The following is a 22,086-nucleotide window of genomic DNA, read 5'->3' as shown; positions in this document are numbered from 1 at the left end:
AGCGAACTGTTGTTAAAAAATCATCGCCAAAAAAACAAAGCTCGCATTCACTGTAGACTTCCCCGTAGTTAACATTACCATTGTAGCTTCTCTTGTGAAAATGCGCTGTTTATTAATTTGAGTTTCCCATAGTGGATATATAAATTCAGCTATACGACAAACAGGCCAGCATACCTATAAAATATGCGCCAATATTGCGCTGCGTTTGTTATATTTCTACAAAAAGTTGACGCAGGACAATTAAAAATTCCATTAACTACTTGCAAAGCAATCAATTTTAGAATTTTACCCAACTATAGAAAGAATTTTTGTATTTAATTAGGCTTATTAAATATTTAAATCGTTTTTTTCTAACCTTCCGGCCTTGATTTGAAAACATTTTTTGTTGGAGTGCCGCCATAAAAATTTAATTAAGCAAAAATTAGAAAAGTTTAACTAGTTTTTAACAAATATTTATAAAAACAATTTTACGCCCCTAAATATTTAAACAGTTTGTCCTCATTTTCTTTACATTGGCTCGCTTTAAAAACCCACTTTTGTTTTATAAAATTCAGTTTCAAATTACTATTTTCCTAATCGAAAAGTGCTCGCAGGAATTGTGCGCTGCTAAATAATAACTTCGTGCGTCAGCCGTAGTTGTTGCTATTAAAAATGCATAAAGACCTTAGCTTGTAATTGACACCATATCTGCGCAACTTCACTCACTACCGTATTTTCAGCGCTATGTGCGTAGGTATGAATTGTTAGTGGCACAAATTGTCACCCTCAAAGTATGCAACAGGAAAGCGCAACATACAAACATTTTCTGACATTTGTACGCATTCAAAACTTTTTAATAAACGCAACAACTGTTTAGAAATTTTTCATATTTTTTTAATTCTCTACCAAAAAGGGAAGATAAATCTGTCTAAGTGCATACAGTTCGCGCCATGCCCCGCAAGGAGCCGAGCTAATACACTGCCGCAACCCTCGCACTTTTGAAAAATTTTAAATTGAGTTTATCAATGAAAAAGTTGGCTTGCTTTTAGGGGTGGTGGGTATGCGCGAATACCTGAATATTTGCTTGCACGCCATAGAGTATGCAACATATATGTATAGATAAGTATGCATTATATACAGTTTTCACTGCAAAAAGTGGGGAACTGCTTTTTGGTGAATGACTCCTTGGAGACAACAGCTGTTTTAGCAGCTAACACACAAAGGCGCCATAGCCGGCCATTCGTGCAAGCGAAGCAAGTCGTAATAAACACAAGCATTACAGCCCAATCCAAGTAATATAGCCGCCTTTTAGGCGCTCAACGCAAATTTGTGTATATCAAAAAGAAACTTGACTTTGTTTGTTACGCCTTCAGCGCGGAAACGCGCGATATTTTAACTTCTTGATGGGCTATTGAAAACGATATATTCATTTTTGACGTGTGAGGCGGAGATCCGGCGCGAAGAAAAAAAAAACAACTCACACAAATCAGCATTGAAAAGAAATAATAAAATCAGCGATGCATAAAACTTCAAAACTCGTAGCAAATGTCAGCCAATAGCAGCGCAATGACAGCATCCAGCCGAGGCGATGAAAATGTGGTAGGAATGAGTAAAAGGAAAAAAATATATTAAGAGAAAAAATCGTCCCTAAACTCCTGTCTACGCAGCGGTAAATTGACACTTCAAATTGCTGAAGTCTGCTTTTTGGCGTTCACGCTTATTTGCGTCGCAGCCAGCGTCGTTGTCGGCTAGACGCCTTTGTCGTTTTGTCATAAGGAAAGCACAGCAATTTTTGTGCGGTTTAGACGCATCATCCCCACGGCCGACCGCAACTTGGTGCGTGTGTGCGTGTGTTTGCGTCTTAGTATCAGCGTCACTGCAAAAACGTTTTTAGCTGTTTTAAGGTTATGGTTTCATTTGATGGAAAAACTTTTTATCTAAGTTGCCATCGCATTTCGCGAGGGATTCATCGAAGTAGCAAAAACTTTTCAATTTATTTCTACTTTTTCTTTTCACTTTTTTACGATCTTTATTTTCATTGTTATTTGTGTCTGTTCGAATGCGCAAATGCTTTGTGTGTTCGATGTGCGGAAATGGAGTTGAACGCATTCCAATGCGCAGAGGATGCGATATGCTCTACAATTTGAGTGAATTTTGTTGACATAACTTAGCTAATGCAGACAAACCATGTTTTGATGCACGATTTTGGCAAAAGTAAAAATTGATTTCCAGTCATTGAAATTAGGAAGCTTTGTGTATGCGTAGGAGTGCAGACGTTGAAAGCTTGCTGCCGCTTGCGCTGTCAACTCCCACATCTTCGGCAATTGTTTGGTGATACCTGGTGGTATGGGAAGTAGTTGTATCATCTTAAATACACTGGACAACTTTGATACTTTTTGAGGTGCTGCTGAGGTGGTTTTGGCTCATTTTAGAATTATTGGGCTTTAAATGGCAAGAGCGAGTTCAGAAATGCGAGGCCATTCCCGAACAGCTCAGTCCTCTTTCCCCTACCATTTAAATATCATAAAACACTGATGCACAGTTTCAATTTTTGACATCAAACTTTTGTGTCAGCTTTTTTTGAAAAATTTTTATCTCGAAGTTCATTGGTCCTAGAAGAAAATTTTGCTTAAATGAGTGGTAGGGAATGAGCTAAATATAAAAGCTGAATATATTTTTTAAAAAAGACTAAACTTACAGGGTCCCGCACTCGAAGTGTAGCCATTTAAAAAGGTCATACATTTTGCATTTTGGAAATAGGCTTTTATTCAATTCAGAGTAAAAAATGTGTGAAAGTAATACAAAATTAAGAATCAATTTACTTTTGCTCTATATGACCAGCTTTTGCCGTGACTATGGGCTTGAGACGATCCAGAAGCGAATCGCAGGCTACTGGAATGTGACTTGCAGGTATTTTGGTTCGCTCGCGGACAGTGGCTTTTTTCAGCATCTTGAGATTGGTGAATGTTTTAGTTCGGACCTTGCTCTTCAAAATGACGCAAAGAGACAATCGAATTAGCATCGAATTAGCATCTGATGAATTTGAGCGCCATTGTGGGGTTGTTATGAAGTTCGGAACGTTGCTTTTAAGCCATTCTTAGTACACTCGAGCTTTGTGAGACGCTGCCAAATGCTGTTCAAACTTCCATGGTCTGCCACCGAAATTTTTATCTGCCACGGTATCAAAGCAACCTCCAGAATACCTTCCCGATAATATTTCGCATTTACCTTAACGACAGGCTCAATGAAAACGATTGGAGGTCACCCATCTGCAGTTACAGCGGCCCAAACCATTACCTGTGGCGGGTGCTGTCTCCTGGTGGCCACTCAGGGACTCAAATTTTCGTATGAATGGTCGGTCAAGCGATGCAATTCCTGCGCTCTCTCAAGTCAGACTTGTTGCTGCTTTGGAGTGAGATCACGCGCCTTTTGGATCTCGTAAGGCTTGACTTTGAGATCATTTTTCAGTATGCGCCGGATGCTATGGTTAAATATTTTCAGTTCTTTCACCATTTGATTGCCATCGGGGACTTCGCGCAAGTCGTTCTTCACTTCTTGAACTATTTCACGTGACGTTGCAGTCTTTTGATGATCCCTCCCATGACGTATCGCGATGCTACCAGGATCATTGTAACGAGTAGTGGTGCGATAAGAAAACATTTTATATACTTTAAAGTGTTCGAGCTCCCGAACAATCGCTGGTTGTGATTTTCCAGCCAAACATAATGCAATCACATCATTACTAACATTTTTTCGCGTTAACTTTCGGCAAAATGCTTCCGCTCGCTTGTAGACAATACACTGGACTGTTAGTTGGCCAACTAACACACAGCTGATGCCCGTTAAAAAAATTGTAGCTTATTGTTACATAACATAAAGTGCAAGTTTTAAGCGGCTTAGAAATCGCGCCGATTTTTATAATTTTTTTTGGTTTAACAAAGGTGTTAGGCTTTTACTTCCATATAAAAAATGTTGGACATTCGTTTTATGGACAAAAATATGGTCAGCAAAGAAGAAAATTTCATAAATCAACGTGATTTTTGAGATATCTAAATATCCTATAAAACTATACACTTTAAATATCTATATACTAATATATTTACATGATTTATATCTTTCTATATGGAGATAATAATCAATATTTTTTTTACTGTCATATATAGGGTGTTTTTTTTAGAAGTTAGGTTTTCAAGTTGGCACTACTTTTTTCGTAGATGGTCTTTTTGACAGCTGTCACTTGATTTACGCTCAGTTTGGTTTGCCATTTCATAATGAATAGACTTACACCTGAACAACGTTTGCAAATCGTGCAAATTTATTACGAAAATAATGGTTCGGTTCGCGCGACGCATCGAAAGAAATTTTGTTCAGCGATGAAGCTCACTTTTGGTTGAATGGGTATCATTTTTAAAACATAATGGCAAACCCTTATCTTTATAATAAAGCTAAATTCTTGGCCATAACATTAAATTATATACGTTTTATTTCATCTTGAAAACCTAACCTCTAAAAAAAACACCCTATACTTCGGATCAAAAACATCTTAAGACTTTATCAGAAGCCTTTATGAGATGACTTACCCTTTTTATCGAATATTGTTAAGTAAGAAGAGATCATCTATTTAGGAGACTTCAATTCAATTAATTTGCACTGGTTTGCAATGGTTTTAACAATCTTTTTCCAACCAATCTTACGGCAGATATCGATATATTAGTGTTGAGCTCACTACTCTCGAATAATTTCAGACAGTGAAGCTCCGTTTTAAACGATAACGATAAAACCCTAGATTTTGCATTTGAGTCAAATGGCTTACAAATCACTTGTCAAGAATGTTATGAGCCCATATAAAAAAATACTTCACGCGATTAAAGCGTTTCTCAGCGAAACTGATTGCGAGTTTTTGGACTCTTGTGACTATTCCATTAATTCTTATGAAATGTTTTGTCGGAAGATCCCACAAGTTTTTGGCATTTCATTAACTCAAAAAGCAAAACAAATGGTTTTCCAACCAGTTTGGAATATCTTAATATGAATTCCGCTAATATCCAGGACTTTTTTGGTTTATTTGTCGGTTTGTTTCAGAAAGTATATGAAAGGTATGACGCTACGTCAGTCAGTCTTATCCCCTCCATCGCTAGAAACTATAGGTGAAATTTGCATAAATGATCTGTGGCTTGCAATTATGAAGCTCAAGCCCAGCTCTAAAACAGACAGTGGAGGATTTTTTTCACAATTATTCAAAACTTGCTGTGATTCCCTTTCTTTAACTCTTGACTCTGTTATTCCAGAACTGTGTAGATAATGGGATTTTTATTGATTCGTACAATCTCTGCTCGATTGAGCTTTTCTACTAATCGGGTAACCGGAATGATGTCTGAAACTACAGACTGTTGCCAATAAACTAAATGGAAATATTCGATTCAGTTACTCATCGGCCTCGGTAGTCTAGCGTAAGTGAAGTAGCCTGCCATCCCAGAGGTTATGGGTTCGAAGTTCACGTGAAGCACAGCCGTCGCACTTTGCCAAACTTACCTACTTTCCTACTTTCAAGAAAAAAAAGAACCGTATCCTTCCAGTCCTTACTCCCGCACAAAAGTCAGCGCATTACGTGCCCTGTGACTGCTAAAACAAGCAAAAAAATAAAAAAAATAAAAGACACAGTTACACATTGCATCAGTGGCGTCAGCAAGAAGAAGCGGGCAATCGCGGTAATAGCGCAGACACAGCAAATTCAGCAAAGTCCTCAACCATCTGGGTGATCCCTCTGACAGAAAAATGTGGCACACAGATGGCGCTTCAAAGCAGTAAGAAGCCGTTGTTCCTAAGCAACGACAGGTGGGCATTCCCACTACTTAGGACTGGTAGCGGCAGGCTAATCACCAACCCTGCCCGAAAGCAAAACAGATTAACGAAACCAACGCAAGACTGAGTCTTGTCAAGGCACTATGCTCCCGAGTGGAGTGAACAAGGAAAAAAAACTTCATGCAAAGCTATTCAATCATGTGAAAAAGTTTATTTGTAAGTGCCAACATGATTTCATGCCCAGAAGATCAGTTCGCTCTTATCTGGTTCTAGCCTTTAATAATATAATAAATGCATTCAATAACTGGCCCAGCTAGGGGATATATATACAGACCTTTCAAAGGCGTCGACAAAGTTGATCACTCAATTTTCTTATACAAGCGCAAACATTAGGCATCAGGGGAAAACTCTTAGAGTTCTTGGCCAGCTTTATAAATATCAGATAGTAACTTCAGACAATGAAGGCGCTTTATATTGCCTTAGTGGGAAGTCACCTCGAATATTGGTCGTTAATATGAAATACATACTACCAAATCCATTTAAAAAAATCGAAAGAGCAAAAAATGTTTGTACCAAATTCGCTTTGAATAAGATTTATTGGCCAGTAGACGGATTTGCAGTAGACAGAAATTGTTGGGCCTACAGTCATTGTGTTATAAAAGAATCTACTTCGCATCTATTTGTTTTACTTATATAATGGAATGAATGGCAACATTAACTGCAGTCTCTTCCAAGCTCATATCGCGCCTCATAGTCTCAGAAATACTCGCTTATTTGTTCACTCAACTAGCAAAGGCAATTCTTCAATGAATGAACCTTTTATGCCCTGTGTCCGATTGTGTTATAATTTCAGCTGTATTGATAGTCAGAAATTTAAACTTAATCTTTTTGTGAAATCTATTTATTGTATTAGTCTGTAGGCCATCTCTTTGTAGACTAAAATAAATAATTATTAAGAAAGAGTTTTTTTAATAAGAGGTGTTATTTTGATATTCAAAGAAAAATCCCATTTTTTAATATAAATGATCGGATGTTTATTTCATTATAAAGTGGAAGGTAAGTCGTTAATAGTGGAAAATAACATCAGGCAAATAACCACCATGACCACGCTTACTGGACAATATCCTTTTCATGAAATTTTCCATAACCGAATTGCAAAGTGGCTGCCCCATGTCCTCGGTAGCCCATAGCCTCACGAATTCCATCTTTGAGGTCTTGAATGGACCTTGGGTTGTTGGCGTATACCTTCTCTTTCATGTGGCCCCAAAGAAAAAAGTCACTGGGTGTTAAATCACAAGATCTCGGTGGCCAATTGTGATCACCTCTTCGAGAGATAACACGGTCAGGAAACATTTTCCGCAAAAAGATCAATGGTTTCGTTGCTTGTGTAGCACCGTCTTGTTGAAAATAAACGTTGTCTAGGTCAATACCACCCAATTCCGGCCATAAAAAATAGTTAATCATCTCTCGATAGCGCAATCTATTCACCGATAACACCTGTTATTGGAAAACTCTTTAGTTATGTAACGCAAGGTCAGGTTGGGTGAGTTAAGCTGAGTTGCGGCTTTGACTTTTTCGACCTGCGGAAAAAATTAATATCGAAAAATAATCATTCTTTTTTAATGAAGAATTTAAAACTGCAAAACACATTGATTATTTCCGATAAAAAAAAAATAAATAATAAAAATAACTACTGACAAAATAATCATTATTTAGAGGGAAACATTTTTATAAAAAAAAATATAGCTCCATATCTTGTATTTTCTGGGGGACTACTTAGAACTCGAAATGTACTTCTCAATAATACTGTTTATAGATGTGACCTACAAATTTGTGAAACATAAAAGCTTCTTAAAGGACATTAAAAAATATGCAAATATAAGTATTCGAAACTGCTTCTTGAACGATTGCAATTTTTTTAAATGAAAATTTGATAATATTCGGTCCCTGTATAAAAGTAATGCGTCGCATTAGGTAGAGCTAAAACGTCTGAGACTAAAGTTAGGTAGAAATTTAAGTTATAAATACTTGCGGGAAATGTTCGCCCATATTTTATTTTCAGTTACTTATTTTCGCCAGTGTAGGCAACAGTTCTATAATAAAATCGCTAAACTAGCGAATATCACCACCTTGTTGCACAACTTTTCAGAGAAAGAGTCGAAAATATTTAATGGAAATTTAACTTATAAATGTCAGCGAATCTCAATTTCAAATGCATATAAATTTTCAACGGCAGATCTTTAATTTACATACAACCAACTTTGAATTTTCATTGCAGCTATGAAATAATTTACAGTCCCGCCAAATACATTGAAACCTCCGAGGGCGGCTTGGTGATTATATCGGTGAATGAAGGAGATGGCGGACGGTATGACAGCTACCTGGATGGTACGCTGCTGTGCAGTTACAGCGTCAATGTCGATGCGCACAGGTGAGTGGATAAGCCGGAATAAAAAACAAAAAAAAAATATTCGAATGAAGAAGAAGCAACACCTTTAACGGGACACACTTTTTCAACTGCAACGCATTAGGAAAGCGAAATAAGAAGCAAACAACAGTAACTTTCACTTATACCAATGAGTTTTGACTGAAAGTTAAATAAATTAATGAATTTATGATTGTTTTTTTTTTTTGTTTTTTTGTTTCTTTGTAGTAAGCATACAAAGTACTTGTTATTCATAAACTCATTACAGACGCAAATTATTTGCAGGTGTGCGCCTTAAAGCATGCTGTGATGCCTTCGAAAGCATACTTTAAGGCGCGCGTGGGGTGTGCGCTCTATATATTTAGTTCAAGCCATATGCGTGGTAAATTTTTCGACCTTTATGCGAGAGCGCCAAGTAGGTGGCATTTTGCGTCTGTCACACACACGCACACATACAAACGCGTGCACACTCATACTTCCTGTGTGTTTTGCCCATGCCTTTATGTTTTAATTAAAACTCAATTTTACGTTTGTGACAAGCTGCTATTTCTGGTTTTCTGTTTTTGTTGCTGTTGTTGTCATTTTCATTTTCATTACAATTTCCAGTTTTCATTTTCGCTTTCCATTTCATGCTTTCATTTGCGATTTGTGCGCTTGCTTGAGTTTTTCATTGTGCACACCTCCACACACGCACACACACACATGCGTGCCTATGCTATTCACTTCCCCTCACAATTATGAACACCCATCCTTCCGAGCGCTTAATTTCCGTTTCCTTTTCAATATGCCCTGCGATTGAGCGTCGAATGCGATAACATTCATCATTCGCCATTTATCATTTACTATTTACCGTACACTTAGTATCTATGTATGTGTGTGTGCACTATGTACTGGGTACATCTGCCTACTTTGCCCACCACCCGCCGCAACTTTAATCTTCGGTGTGTTTGCTTTTTGCATGGCAGCCACCAATTTGCAATGCTTTGAATGCCGCGCGCCCTGCTATGAGATAGGCCAGGCGTGTATTTGTGTGTATGTGTGGTAGATTCACACCTTCGTCTCGCACTCTGCTTACGTGCGCAATTTGCGTCTTTGCATCAATGTTGCTAACGTCTGTTAATTTGCTTTCCAGCAATTATTTGTTAATTCGCTTTACACCGTCGCAAACTTCTTCATTGCTGTGCGGCGGTGGCAAGTGGGTGAAACAACCATTTTGCGGGAACTATTTTACTTCGTCATTTTGTTCGCACGTATTTTAGTGTTTTTAATAAAATTTTATTTCCTCACTCTTTTCTCCACTTTGTTTTTTCATGTTCCTTGCTTTTCCTACAGATGTACGCCGCCTTCGAAGAAAAACGATTACCAGAAAATCTACTCGCATTGGTGCAATGAATTTGAGAAATACAAGTCGGCCATGAAGCAATGGCAGGCCAAACAGGAGGTAAGTCTGGCAAAAGCCTTTGAATTCTTAAGTAAGCAATTTCAGATCATTTCGCATATCGGGCAGGCCGATAAGTTGCTTAACAAAAAAAAATTTTTTTTTTAATATTTTTTAGAAATATTTTCAAAAATATTTTTTAAGATATTTTTTTTTAGACTCGATTTTTAGTGCAATCTAATGAACTACTATGAAGTTTTCAACTATAACTGCTTTCGAAAAGTTTTTCTCTTTTTGAATTTTCCAAAGTATGAAAATTTTTTCTTATGAAAATTTCATACCACCGAACCTTTTTTCGACACTTGGAAGCAAGTAAAAGCACAATTTTGGAGAAAACATAGTATGAAGAAGCAGTACTCACCATTTCGATAACTGCCTTATGCCACTTTAAATGTAAGGCTTCTAGAAGTGAAATTTAAAAAAGGCGAGCCAAGAAGCACCGAGAGAATGGAAACTCCTAAAACACTCATGCTGAAAAGCCCATTGTACTCGAAGCTCTGGGTAGATAGACAAGGAGGATATGAGACAGAGACAGAGACAGAGACAGAGATAGAGACAGAGACAAACGTTGCGAGGGGAATTTAGCAAAAACACGGATAAATTGATTTTTGTATCACACAGTTGCTGACTGGACACGGTTGCTTCAAAGCATACCTACACAGGTTCCATCTAGAGAACGACCCGTACTGCCCGCGGTGCCCCGAAGAACAAGAAGCGGCGAGGCATATCTTGTTCCACTGACCGCGGTTCATTAATGAGTGAAATATGCTTGAGGAAGCGTTTGGTGAAAACATAAGTGAGACAAATCGTGACCCACACATGTGCGAAAACGAAGAAAACTGGAAAATTACATGTGTAGTGACCGCAAATATCATGAAGAACTTTCAATACGCAGAATATGCACGTAGGTCCCTAGAAAGAGCTCCTTAACACAATATACAGAACAGAATGACAATAACAGACGATTGAGTAATAATATAATATACTTACAACGGCCTCCTGACGTACTACTTAACGTTGAAGTTCCAGGAGGACATACCGTAGGACATGAGGGGGGGTTTAGTTGGGTTAAAGTCCCACACCACGGCTTCGGCCATAGATTTTTGATGCTTCCCCTCCTCCACAGAGATAGAGATAGCTAGTTCTGTGTAAACTTTCCAGACTATTCCAGAATCTGAAAGCATCCGCCAGTTTGAGAGAAAGATTATTACTCATTCTAATGACATCGAAACCTAAAATCCGTAGCTTTCATCTAGCAAGAGGCAAGACACTCACAACGAAAACGCTCAGTGCTACCCGCCTCGTCTAAGCAAGACAGGCAAATCGGGTCCTCAATGATTCCAATAGTGATCATATACTGATCTTATGGGTTGTGCCCTGTAATAATACTGACCATCAACCGGACGTCTCCTTCTAACAAGTTTCAAAAGAAAGTTCGACAGTTTTCTGTTCGGGCTTGTCACAAAACATTTTGAAGTTCTGCAGCGTTCTAGACCGGACCATCGCTCTTTATGTAGATTGTATGAATTTTTTTTATCGTTGACCGAATTCATGATTCCTGTAGAATGGATTCCGATTTTTGGATCTGGTTACTGTGGGGCAACCGCGTATTTGCAGTTGCCAATTCAGCGGAAATTACATTTCCTTTAACACCGCAGTGTCCCATATAAGTACGAGCTTATTCTGTCTTGCAACAGAATGAGCCTTCTTCTCAGACTTCTTACACACATTTTCTGAAATTCTTAGCTACATATATTTTTCTCCTATCCATTTAAATCCCTTGATGTCTGGGTGGAGCCACTTAGGCCGAAAATTCCACTGAGCTACTCAATTTTACGATTATAATTTACTGCTGCACCTTCGTATTTGACATCAACGAGCTTATTTTTGAGTGGAGACCACTAGCTTAAACTCCCAAGAACGGCTTATGGCCCCAAGTGGGTCACCCATAATATCTAGATTTGGGTAGCGCAATGTCGTATTTTAAATACTTTTTCATGCCGGTTGAGTATAGAAACAATTTTGAATGAAGCAGGAATTTCGATGGAAAAAATGTAATTCTGTCGAAATGAGGACATTGTGTACATTCTTTAAAGCAAAGCTGCCATTTCTGGAACCTGTCTTTATTTTTTTCTATACAATAAAAGCAGAACAAAAAAAAGCAAATAAGTGACGTGAAAATCGACGTTTATAAAAGCGGTCACCTGCGACTCCACTTGGACTTAATCGTCTCTGATTTCACCTGGATTTCACAGAGTTAAAATGCAGACTTTTTAACAGTTCCTTCAGTGTGATCACCTACTTGTTGGCTAAAATGAAGTTCGCTCTTTAAGAAAATGTGTAAATGTGCTCTTTAAATGAAAAAATATTTAAATTTATGTACTCGCCACACAAAAGCGAGAAACTATGATGATGCAAATTTGCTAAGAACTTCAAACAACTCACTAGTTTTCTCGGGCGTTTCTGTTTTATACGAAAATTTTTATTCTTCTTCTTCTTAATTGGTGCAATAACCGCTTACGCGATTTTGTCCGAGTTTAACAAAGCGCGCCAGTCGTTTCTTCTCCCCAAGTGAAGTCAAGTCCTTCTGTAACTGATCTTTCCCACGCAAAGAAGACTTTCCTTTTCCTCTGCTACCACCAGCTGGTATCGCATCGTATACTTTCAGAGCCGGATACAAATATCCACTGGGAAGACATAAACACGGAATTTTTCCTTTTCTATTTCCACACAAAACCAAAAGTGGTTTTCTTCATACAACTACAACAAATAAGTGACGGACATGGCTCAAACTATTTTAGCTGAGACATAAAAAAATATTCATTACAAAGTAAAAAAAAGTAGATATATGCCATTCGCGCAAAAAATTGGTTAGTTAAGCAACTTTTTAGCCCACCCTTGTAAGGGTATGAACAGATGTATTAATTGTGTAGTCCTGTCTTCATTTGCCAACACTACTTTGTAGCATTGGCACACTTATTTCTTCACACTTTGCGTTGACTTCGACCTCTGCCCCTATAACAAATGACCCTGTGCTATCTTTAGTTGCCCTGTAACTCACATGACATTTAACAAGCTGGTACATGAGTAAAAGTAATTAATTTTTCAATGTTTTCCAATTTTATTTTGCAAGTCGTATTTCGATGGTTTTTGGTTTTGCTCTCCCAACATTACTTTGGGCGATTTCAGTGAACTCTGGCTGACAGTGAGTAGATTTCATACAGCTATAGGGAAGAATATACACACACATATGCATATTTATACACAAATAAGACTGAATATGGGGTTTATAGCTGTATATGCAATAAATTACTGAGTTTTACTGGAATATAAAGGGTGATCAGTTTACAGGTAGCGGATTTTAAATTGAAGTAAATTAACGAAAATTCTAATTGATTGGGTATTCTTTGTTATTTTTGTGTAGAAGTTTTCATGACCTGTATTTTTGAAAGATAATCCCTTTTAAATGTTGGCCGCAACTGCGTCATAATTCGGCCATCTATAAACACCAATTTTAATGACTTTCTGTCGGCTCCCAATGCCTCAATCGAAGTTGGTTTATCCACAAAGCATTTAGACCCCACAAATAAAAGTCCAATTGTGTGATATCACACGAACTTGGTGGCCAATCCATTGGCCCGAGACGAGAGATAAATTGCTCACCGTAACTACGACGCACTGAATTCACTGTCTCATGGGTTGTAAGCAAGTAGCGCGGTTTTGTTGGAACCAAATATTGCGGAAATTATGAACTTAAATTTCCGTTCATCGGGTATGAAAAAGTCGTTTATTATGGCGCGTTAACGTTCGCCATTCACTGTTACATTGGCGCCAGCCTCACTTTTGATGAAATATTGGCCGATGATTCCTCCAGCCCATAGGCCGGACCTAACGGTCGTTTTCAATGGCTGCCCTTGAATGGCTTCAGATTGCTCTTCTTCCATGCTGAAATGTCCATGTATACTTTAAAAAATTATGTTTTACTTCGATCGTCGTCAAAATACTGGCTGGTGAAGGTGAACTATACAGTTCCGTCTATACTTGGCACTACAACGTTCATGACCTCCTACCCTCGAGGGAAAAGTGGGAGCGGGACGTGGTAAGACAGGGCGGAGGTGTATTTTCTGACCACCTGGGGATCTCCTTCAGTTTTCGGCTTCCCGACTACTGTAGTGTCTTTCAGGCTGAACTTATGGCAATAATTAAAGCCGTGACACTGGAACAGTGTGACGCTATAGCTGGAGATAATATCTATATTTTCACTAATAGCCGGGCGGCGATAAAATCCCTCACAAAGCAGTCGACAACATCCAAGGTAACCATAAAATGCCGCGCATCTCTTAACGAGATGGCTGAGTCATTTCACCTAATAATAGCATGGGTTCCTGGCCATTGCGACATTGACGGGAACTGCAGAGCCGATGAACTAGCGAAAATAGGTACCAAATTGACTGACGAGTACATAGGCAATGGTATCCACGAGGAAATTGTAAGAGTAGTAAATGAAAGATGGCGTAACGAAGCCACTTGCAAAATAGCCGGACAGATGTGGCCGACTCTCAATGCTAAACGCATAGAACTTCTACTAAGAAGAGATAGGTATAGTTCCTTCCGCAGAAGTTGTCTAAATGAAGAAGAGGAAGAGACGATCCCGCACCTTCTGTGTCACTGTCCTGCTCTATTCGGACGTAGACTCGCCATTTTGGGTGGACATTTCTTTGACGAATTAGAAAACCTCGGCTCTGTCGAAATTAAGAATCCTGCGAAATTTTTTAATATTTTGGTTTCAGGAGTGATGAGGGCTAGTTCACCACGTGGCATCACAATGGGCCATGAGCCTGAGCGTGTCCCTCAATGAACAACCGCTTCAACCTAACCTAACCTTGATAGTCGTCACGCGTGATCCATCAAAAACCCTATTGGGAAATCTGATCACCTTTATGTTACTATAAAAAAACACCTCTCTGCGTATATTATCGCTCTTAGTCGGGGCATAGGGCGTTCATCGTGTACACTTTAAAGTAAAACTTCACTTTTTTGATTTTCCGTAAAATATTTACCAAAATCTTCAGTTAAGGTTTTACTTTAAAAATTATATTTTACACTTTAAAGATATATAAAATTTAATTTTTCTAAAAAAAGATAAAAAAAGGTTTGACTTCAGAGCTAAAGGCTTTCAAAGTTCATGGTCGCAAAATTGACTAGCAACCGCATATGGGCTACTTCAAATACTAGTTCAAGTACTAGTTCTCAAATGACACAGCCATCGAAAAAAAGCATTATCCAATAGCTTTCTATCGAACATAACAAACATCTGCATTTTCCACCATTGCAACACTGTGCCACACAGCACTAACTTGCCGATTGCCTCACTGCTATACTGCAACTGTGGTCATCACTGTTCAACACATGCACACACACACCCACACAGAACCGCTGTACTGCATTGGCATACGCCGGGATGTATGTATAAGAGCATCCATTCCTTGTCAATCACCACCACCCCACCAGCCATTCGAATGTTGTGTTGTTTTAGTGCTGTAGCTCACAAAATTTACGCGCATGAAATTTAATTGCGTGAAATTTAACGTTACTAATTGTTTTAATTAATTTTTTATGTTATTCCATTCGCAACAACGTTGGCAACTGTATCGGCCAGCTCATACCGGCACTTGTCTCAGTCATTGTCGGAACTCGCTTTCGAGGGAGGGAGGTGAGCGGTGGCGCAAGCTTCAAGTAGTCGTAATTATACGCGTTACGACTTCGAACATCTTAGCGGACGCAATGGCTCTCCGAATATACAAAGATGTGTGTGTGTGAGTTGGCGTGAAAATTGGCAGGTGTTGCCACCATTCGGCATGGAATTCAATTTCCTCTCCACTTTTGCCCTACAGCATGACAAGCACTCCTTTCACACCCCTCTTTTACACCCACAACACTTGCCATAAAAAATTGATTAAAGTTGTTGCGCTGCCAGCGCGTGCGTATAAAATTTAGAATTTATGTGCTTTTATTATTAATTTTCAGTTGTTTACATTTACATATTTATATGAAATATTTTTGGATTTGATACTAGTTTAGCAAACGAAAAATCTAATTGTAAATTCTGATTTATTACATTTTGTTTCTCTGTAGCAATGCAATATGAAGGAGAAGGCGAATGGAAAGCATATAAATGAAGTCTTCAGTAATGATGGTGTGGTCTGACCGCCAGGTAAGAACGATTGATACCATTTGTATGCGATAGTCTTTTAAAACTCGCACAGATTTGAAAAAAAAAACAAATTATAGAAGCATTTTTGATTTTGCAAATTTTTTTTTACTAGTCCCATATCAAAAAAAGAGATACGTACCATGTATATACCCATGAAATGAGACTTTCAGCTATTAGTCCATAGTTGTCGCTTGGAGTATTTTTAAACCTTTTCAAATGCCTTATTTTTTTCGTCTGTCATCTGCCCACAATATTCAGTTCATTGTTTGTTACGTTTCATACAACAATGAATTTTTGTCGCTCTTAAAAATGTCGAATTTCGTGCCTTCAAACTACGATTTGCAAACATCGTTGATTTTCTGTTATCAATTGAAAAAAACGCTTCTCAAGCTTATCAAAAATTTCCTAGGTATATACCTGTATATGGCAATAATTTTTTTTTTTTAATTTTTTAGTTTTGAAATCGAGCGTGCGCCATAAAATGCGGGAAGAATTCTCGACGGTTAACTTGCAAGAAATTGCAAAAAAAGAAAATAGAAGAGAAAGGCAGATTTACATTCAAGCCAAGATGGTTCGCAGTGGTTTTACAAGGGCTTTATCCAACTAGCATAAACGTATTTTGTGCTGAGTCTGGGCTGTGTTACTCAGACAACATCTCCATACCCAAGTAATTTTTGAAATATTTCAATATTTGTGTCAGAAGAAAGAGTTTTAAGAAAGCTTCGGCTTGAGGAGTTAGAGGTAGTCAGCGGCCTGAAAAAATTATGATTTTCAACCATTTTTGTTTACTAGTCAACTGCTTTATTTTACAAAAATAAAAACACAGCATTAATACATTATGATTTGACTTGATTCTAGCGAAATTTCAACAAAAAAAATTCATAATTGTAAAAATTATCGCTGTTTGTGTGGAGCCCGTTTCTCCCGAATTCACTTGGGTGATCGTCATAAGTCCTGGAGATTCGTCTAAAATCAATCGGACTAGAGAAATTAGTTTTATTAGTAGATATTCTTGTACCTGATCGAAGCTTTTTTTCAAAATTAACAATATGGCGCGCCCTCAGGAAGTATTATTTAGATTTTCGAGAAAAAAACCGACAGTTAATTGATAAAAAAAATTGAAATTTTTGAAAAAAAAATTTCTTTGATTAGGCACAAGTTTTTTATGTTTTTCAAAAGCAGTTAAGATTTTATTGAATTCTATCAAGCGGTTTTTAAGCTACAGTGATCACCAGTTCAAAAAACATCCTTTTGAGCAAAACGCATTTAAAGTTTTACTATCGATTTCAGAGCGCCCGAGCGGCCTTTGTTAATTGTTGAATAACTCCGAAAGTATTTGGCGGATTCACCTCAAATTTTCCCACAATATTTTTTAGATATTATAAATGTCTATTGTACTTTAAGGAAATGCAAAAAACATCAAATTTTTTGAAAATTCTGACGACTCCTAACCCCTTAAAAGTATGAAATGTCACTTATATGTAAATGGGGAAGGGATGGTAGTTCTGGCCCTAGTCGTTATAAGCAAAAATTCTTAACCGAATAGCATTCAGATAAGTTTATTATTGTGATTGTCGAAATTAGATAGTTAGGCAGAATAGATGGCAAGAGTACCACGAGTAGATATACTACAAGTAGAACTAGAGTGCCGTTTTGATAATGTAATGTAGACCAACACCTGCAAAAATTTACAAAACTTAAAGGAAGAAAAACCATCTACCGACATCCAGTGCCGTGGATGCCGTGGAAGAGTGCGAAGGGATCTGGGCTGGAGGACTGCTTCCGGATATACTCAAAACGCACACCAAGGAACCTCAACTGCCTAGCCGCCAAACTCGGATATTTGCTAGGGACGAATTTAATAGTTGTTGTAGTTGTTGTATCATTAACTTTGCCCTGCCAGTGTTGGGTAATCACCTGTCGTCTTCGTCTGGCTCATCTAACGACTTGGGTCCAGAGGGAGAGAGGTGTTAGATGAGTGGGTTTGATGAAGCATGTGAAAAGGTGTTGAGTGTCGTGCAGGTTGCCTTCACATGCCGGACATATGTTTAGTATGTCGGGGTCGATTCTAGATAAGTAGGAGTTTACCCTGCTACAGTATCCAGAACAAAGTTAGGCGGGACTCTCGGGTAAGTTGGAGCTCTTCGTCTGCAATGGGACGAGGTTGGACTCCGATGAGGGCATTCGGGGGTCGGGAGCTTAAGAAGGTGGTAAGAGTCTCCCGATGAATGTCGTTGATTGTCTGTCTGTACACTGTCCAATCCAGTAGTTGTTGGTCTATTTTGTCCTGGATTTCGTCCGCGTAATTAGGGAAATGCCTCCTGACATGACTGGGAGGGGGCTCAGGCTCAAGCGTGTCTGCATGGGCGAGACCTGCGGTAACACCCTAGCAAGAACTGCTTGCTGAACAGTTTATTATGCTCCTTCACAGGTAGCATATGGGCCTCGTCATGAATATGTTGTATTGTGGACATCAGTAGACATCCTGTCGTAGTCTTTATTGACAATATTTGGCAGGTCTGTAGCTTCGTTCACTGCGTATCACTGGTTCCAGGTGACCAGACAGGCGCAGCACATTTTAGAACCGGTTGGCCTATTGTCTAAAATGTCGATAGCAACATTTCTTTGCCTTTGCTCCAAGTATGCCGGCAAACGATTTGAGGACTTTGTTGCGATTCTGGACTGTAGTGGCAATATCGTTTATTGTATGCGCGGAGAAGGAGAGCAAACTGCTTCCCCAATATTCTGGGGTTGTTTACAGTCGGAATTGGTGTGTCATCGACTTTCACTTTAGGTTGCAGTTTGATCTCCTTTGTCCAGGTGATGAAGAGGGTCGCCGTGGATTTAGTGGGAAAAAGTTGTAGTTTCCTCGCAGTGAAGAAGCGAGAATAGCAGGTGAGGTAGTCGTTTACCTTAGCGCACAGGCCATCAATGTCATTGCCCGACGCCGTTATCGTGCAGTCGTCGGCGTAGGAGAACAGGGAGACTCCCTCTGGTGGCTGGGGGAGTTTCGATATATTGAAGTTAAAAAGCAAGTGTGAAAGGACACTACCCTGCGAAACTCCTTGCTTTATTTTCCTGTTTTTTGAGATTTGGTCTCGAAATAGCAGCGACGAATGACGAATGACTCAGGTAGTTTTCGGGCGCTGGCGGGAGTATCGACTCTAGTGGCATGGCTGACTGTGTCGAAAGCCTTTTTTAAGGTCCAACGCTGCTAGGACAGTCCTCTCGTGGGAGCGCTTTTGGTTGAGCCCGCGGTTTATCTGAGTGTTAATGACGGTGAGTGCCTTGGTAGTGCTGTGCATTTTTCGAAAGCCATGCTGGTGTGAGACTGCGGTGAGATGTTTCGTAAAGAGTGCGAGTAGAAGGACTTCAAGAGTCTTCACTACTGGGGAAAGGAGAGTTATCGGACGATAATAATCCCCTTGGTTGGCGGGTTTCCCAAGTTTCAGTAGCGGGAACACTTTCCCTCATTTCCATTTATCAGGAATAATGAGAGTGGCCATAGACAAATTGAAGAGCCTTGTGAAATATTCTACTCCCAATGGATCCAGCTTTTGCAACATCAACATGTTTAGTCCGTCAGAGCCAATAGCTTTAGATAGCTTTATATGGTTGATGACCGCCTGAACCTCATCGCTGGAGAAAGCAAGTGGCGCACTGTTGTAAGTCAGTTTGTTCAGCCGTCTGGTGGCACTACGCTTGCGTCTGTCGGCCGGAGGATGCAGAATGGATTTCCGGCTAAAATAGATCGCGCATCTCTTCGGATCCGACGAAGTACAACCGTTAAAACAGTCTTTTTCTCGGCAGGATCTCCACAGCTTCGGCAATGTGGCTTGTATGGAATACCAAGTTTTGCGAAATTAGTTGTATTAGTTTTTTCAGGGCTTTCGGTTTTAGTAATAGGCAAATGGAGATGAAAACACAGATAATAGCATGGAACTCTTTGCGTCAACTACAGGTCCTCAGGTTCCTAAACCGCACAGACTGGATATAGTCTTGCTGTAAATAACTGTTAAACAAGTTAGTAACGAGGATGTGGCAACAAAATGATGTGGAAGCGCTAATTGGATTCTGGATGAATCACCACTCTAACCAACCAACCAACCATAGGTCCTCAACTCAGAGTTCAAGTTCAGAAACAGGAATATACCATCAATTTATACGAGTATATTCGGCTTGTTTCCTTAAGTTGTAAAATTGCGCTGTTTTCTGTAGCCTATTTTATACATATTTTTTCATACAATTGTAGCTGTCAATAATACTCGCAATTGTAATATACCTCCGTATCAATGGTAAAAAACGAAATTGATAAACGTCACGGAGAAACTGATCTCATTCTAGAAATTTTCCTTCTGGCAGAAAACTATAAAACACAGATGGCACTCTAAGCATTAGAAGGCCTTGTTCCTAAGCAACGACAGGTGGGCATTCCCACTATTTAGGACTGGTAGCGGCCGGCTAAGCAGCTACCCTGCCAGAAAGCAAAATCGATTAACGAAACCAACGCAAGATTGAGTCTTGTCGAGGTCCTATGCTCCCGAGTGAAGTGAACAAGGAAAATAGATCTTTTAAAGGAGTAAAGTTTCAACAAATGTCGATCGACCACTTCTATTTTTGTCTATACTTTGTGTAGAGACGCAACACTGTGCATTCCGATGAAATTACATACTTTTTACTACAACTTTTTTACTCTATTTCCAATAAATGAAAATCTGTTTCTCTTTCTCTATTTGCAGGTAGTGCGAGTAACCACTAAAGACTGACATTTTTAAGCTTTTGAAAGACAATATTTTCATATTTTTAAAACATTTTAATTTGCTACAAATTCTTGTAACCGAAAAGTTCTGCACATAAAAAATATCAAACAGGATGGAATGACAAACAAAAAAAACAACAAAATCAAGAGAATTGTATAGTATCAAAAACCAAGTTAAAATACGTAGATAAAAACTTAAAGCAGTCGAGATAAGATTGCACTGGAAAAGGGCGAGCGGTGTTTTTAAGAAAATGCCTACGACAGCTCGAAGGAAATCTACAAACGGGAGCGAAGCAACGGCACTGGGCGCATAAGGTGGAGTGAGATTTTTAACTATATAAAGCATACAGAACACACAAGCATTTACACGTACATATATGCACACAAGGGCAAAGTCACACACCCATACAAATATGGAATAAACACAAGAAAGCTTGCGTCGAAGAGGACGACAACAGAAAAGTTACTAACAAAGAGATCCTGCCAGCAAACAAAACAAAAAAAATAACGAAAGAAAAACAAAGAAACGTAATAATAAAAAAAAAAAAAAAAAACAAATTCACAAAAGCAACAACCGAAGGTTTTAAAGCAAAACGAAATACAGAGAAATATCGCAACAAAAAAGAAAATAAATGAATTTAGTAATACACAGCCTGTAGAGTAATGAAGTGAACCCGCAATGTGAATAACTAAAACAATCCATACATATACAGCAGCATTTATAAAGGCACACATATATGCATATATATAGGAGTATATACCCTACAAGACAGTGCTGAGCACTTTTGACAAAAATTCCAACACATTTACAAGAATTTTATTAGTCTCTAATGCATGCGCATTATCAGAAGAGCATATATTAGTGTGGGCAAAAAGTAAGGTGAATTTGGTTGTAAAATGGAAAATCTTTACTTATTCTTGTAAATCAATTTCATCCACTTCAAAATAATCCCCTCTCCCCGAAACATGCCAAATGGTCCATTTCCGGTATAGCCATCAGCACCTTCTTCGATTCAGCTTTTATCTCCTCAATCGACTCGAAACCCGTTCCCCGGAGTGGTCTCTTGAGTTTTGGGAATAGCCAGAAGTCACACGGAGCCAAATCAGGCGAATACGGTGGTTGCGGAACGATATGCGTGGAATTTTTGGCGAAATGGTCACGAAGAACGAGTGTAGTGTGAGACGGTGCATTATCGTGATGCAAAAACCAAGAGTTGTTGGCCCATAATTCTGGTCTTTTTAGACGAATTGCTTCACGTAAACGACGCATAACGCTCAAATAATATTCCTTATTAACAGTTTGGCCAGGTGGAAGGAATTCGTAGTGCACCACACCACGAAAATCGAAAAAAAACTGTCATGATGACCTTTATTTTTGAACGACTTTGACGTACTCTTTTCGGTCTGGCCTCGCCTTTAGGACGATATTCGCTTGATTGGTCGGTTGTTTCAGGGTCGTAAGCATAAAT

The 22,086-nt window shown here is 38.8% G+C and overlaps 1 protein-coding gene across 1 annotated transcript in view; it reads left to right on the top strand.

The window, feature by feature from the left end:
- LOC128868821 (semaphorin-2A-like) overlaps positions 1-21,192 on the top strand; it is a 145,114-nt gene extending 123,922 nt beyond the window's left edge. Inside the window, exons 12-15 of the mRNA XM_054111354.1 lie at positions 8,060-8,212; positions 9,539-9,647; positions 15,780-15,858; positions 20,598-21,192. Of these exons, the coding sequence (XP_053967329.1) occupies positions 8,060-8,212; positions 9,539-9,647; positions 15,780-15,851 (334 nt within the window). The 3' untranslated portion in view covers positions 15,852-15,858; positions 20,598-21,192. The remainder of the gene's footprint in view (positions 1-8,059; positions 8,213-9,538; positions 9,648-15,779; positions 15,859-20,597) is intronic.
- The last annotated feature ends 894 nt before the right edge of the window (positions 21,193-22,086 follow it).

The sequence above is a fragment of the Anastrepha ludens genome, chromosome 6, assembly GCF_028408465.1.
Source record: "Anastrepha ludens isolate Willacy chromosome 6, idAnaLude1.1, whole genome shotgun sequence".
NCBI lineage: Eukaryota > Metazoa > Arthropoda > Insecta > Diptera > Tephritidae > Anastrepha > Anastrepha ludens.
This window is presented reverse-complemented; position numbering and strand designations above follow the sequence as displayed.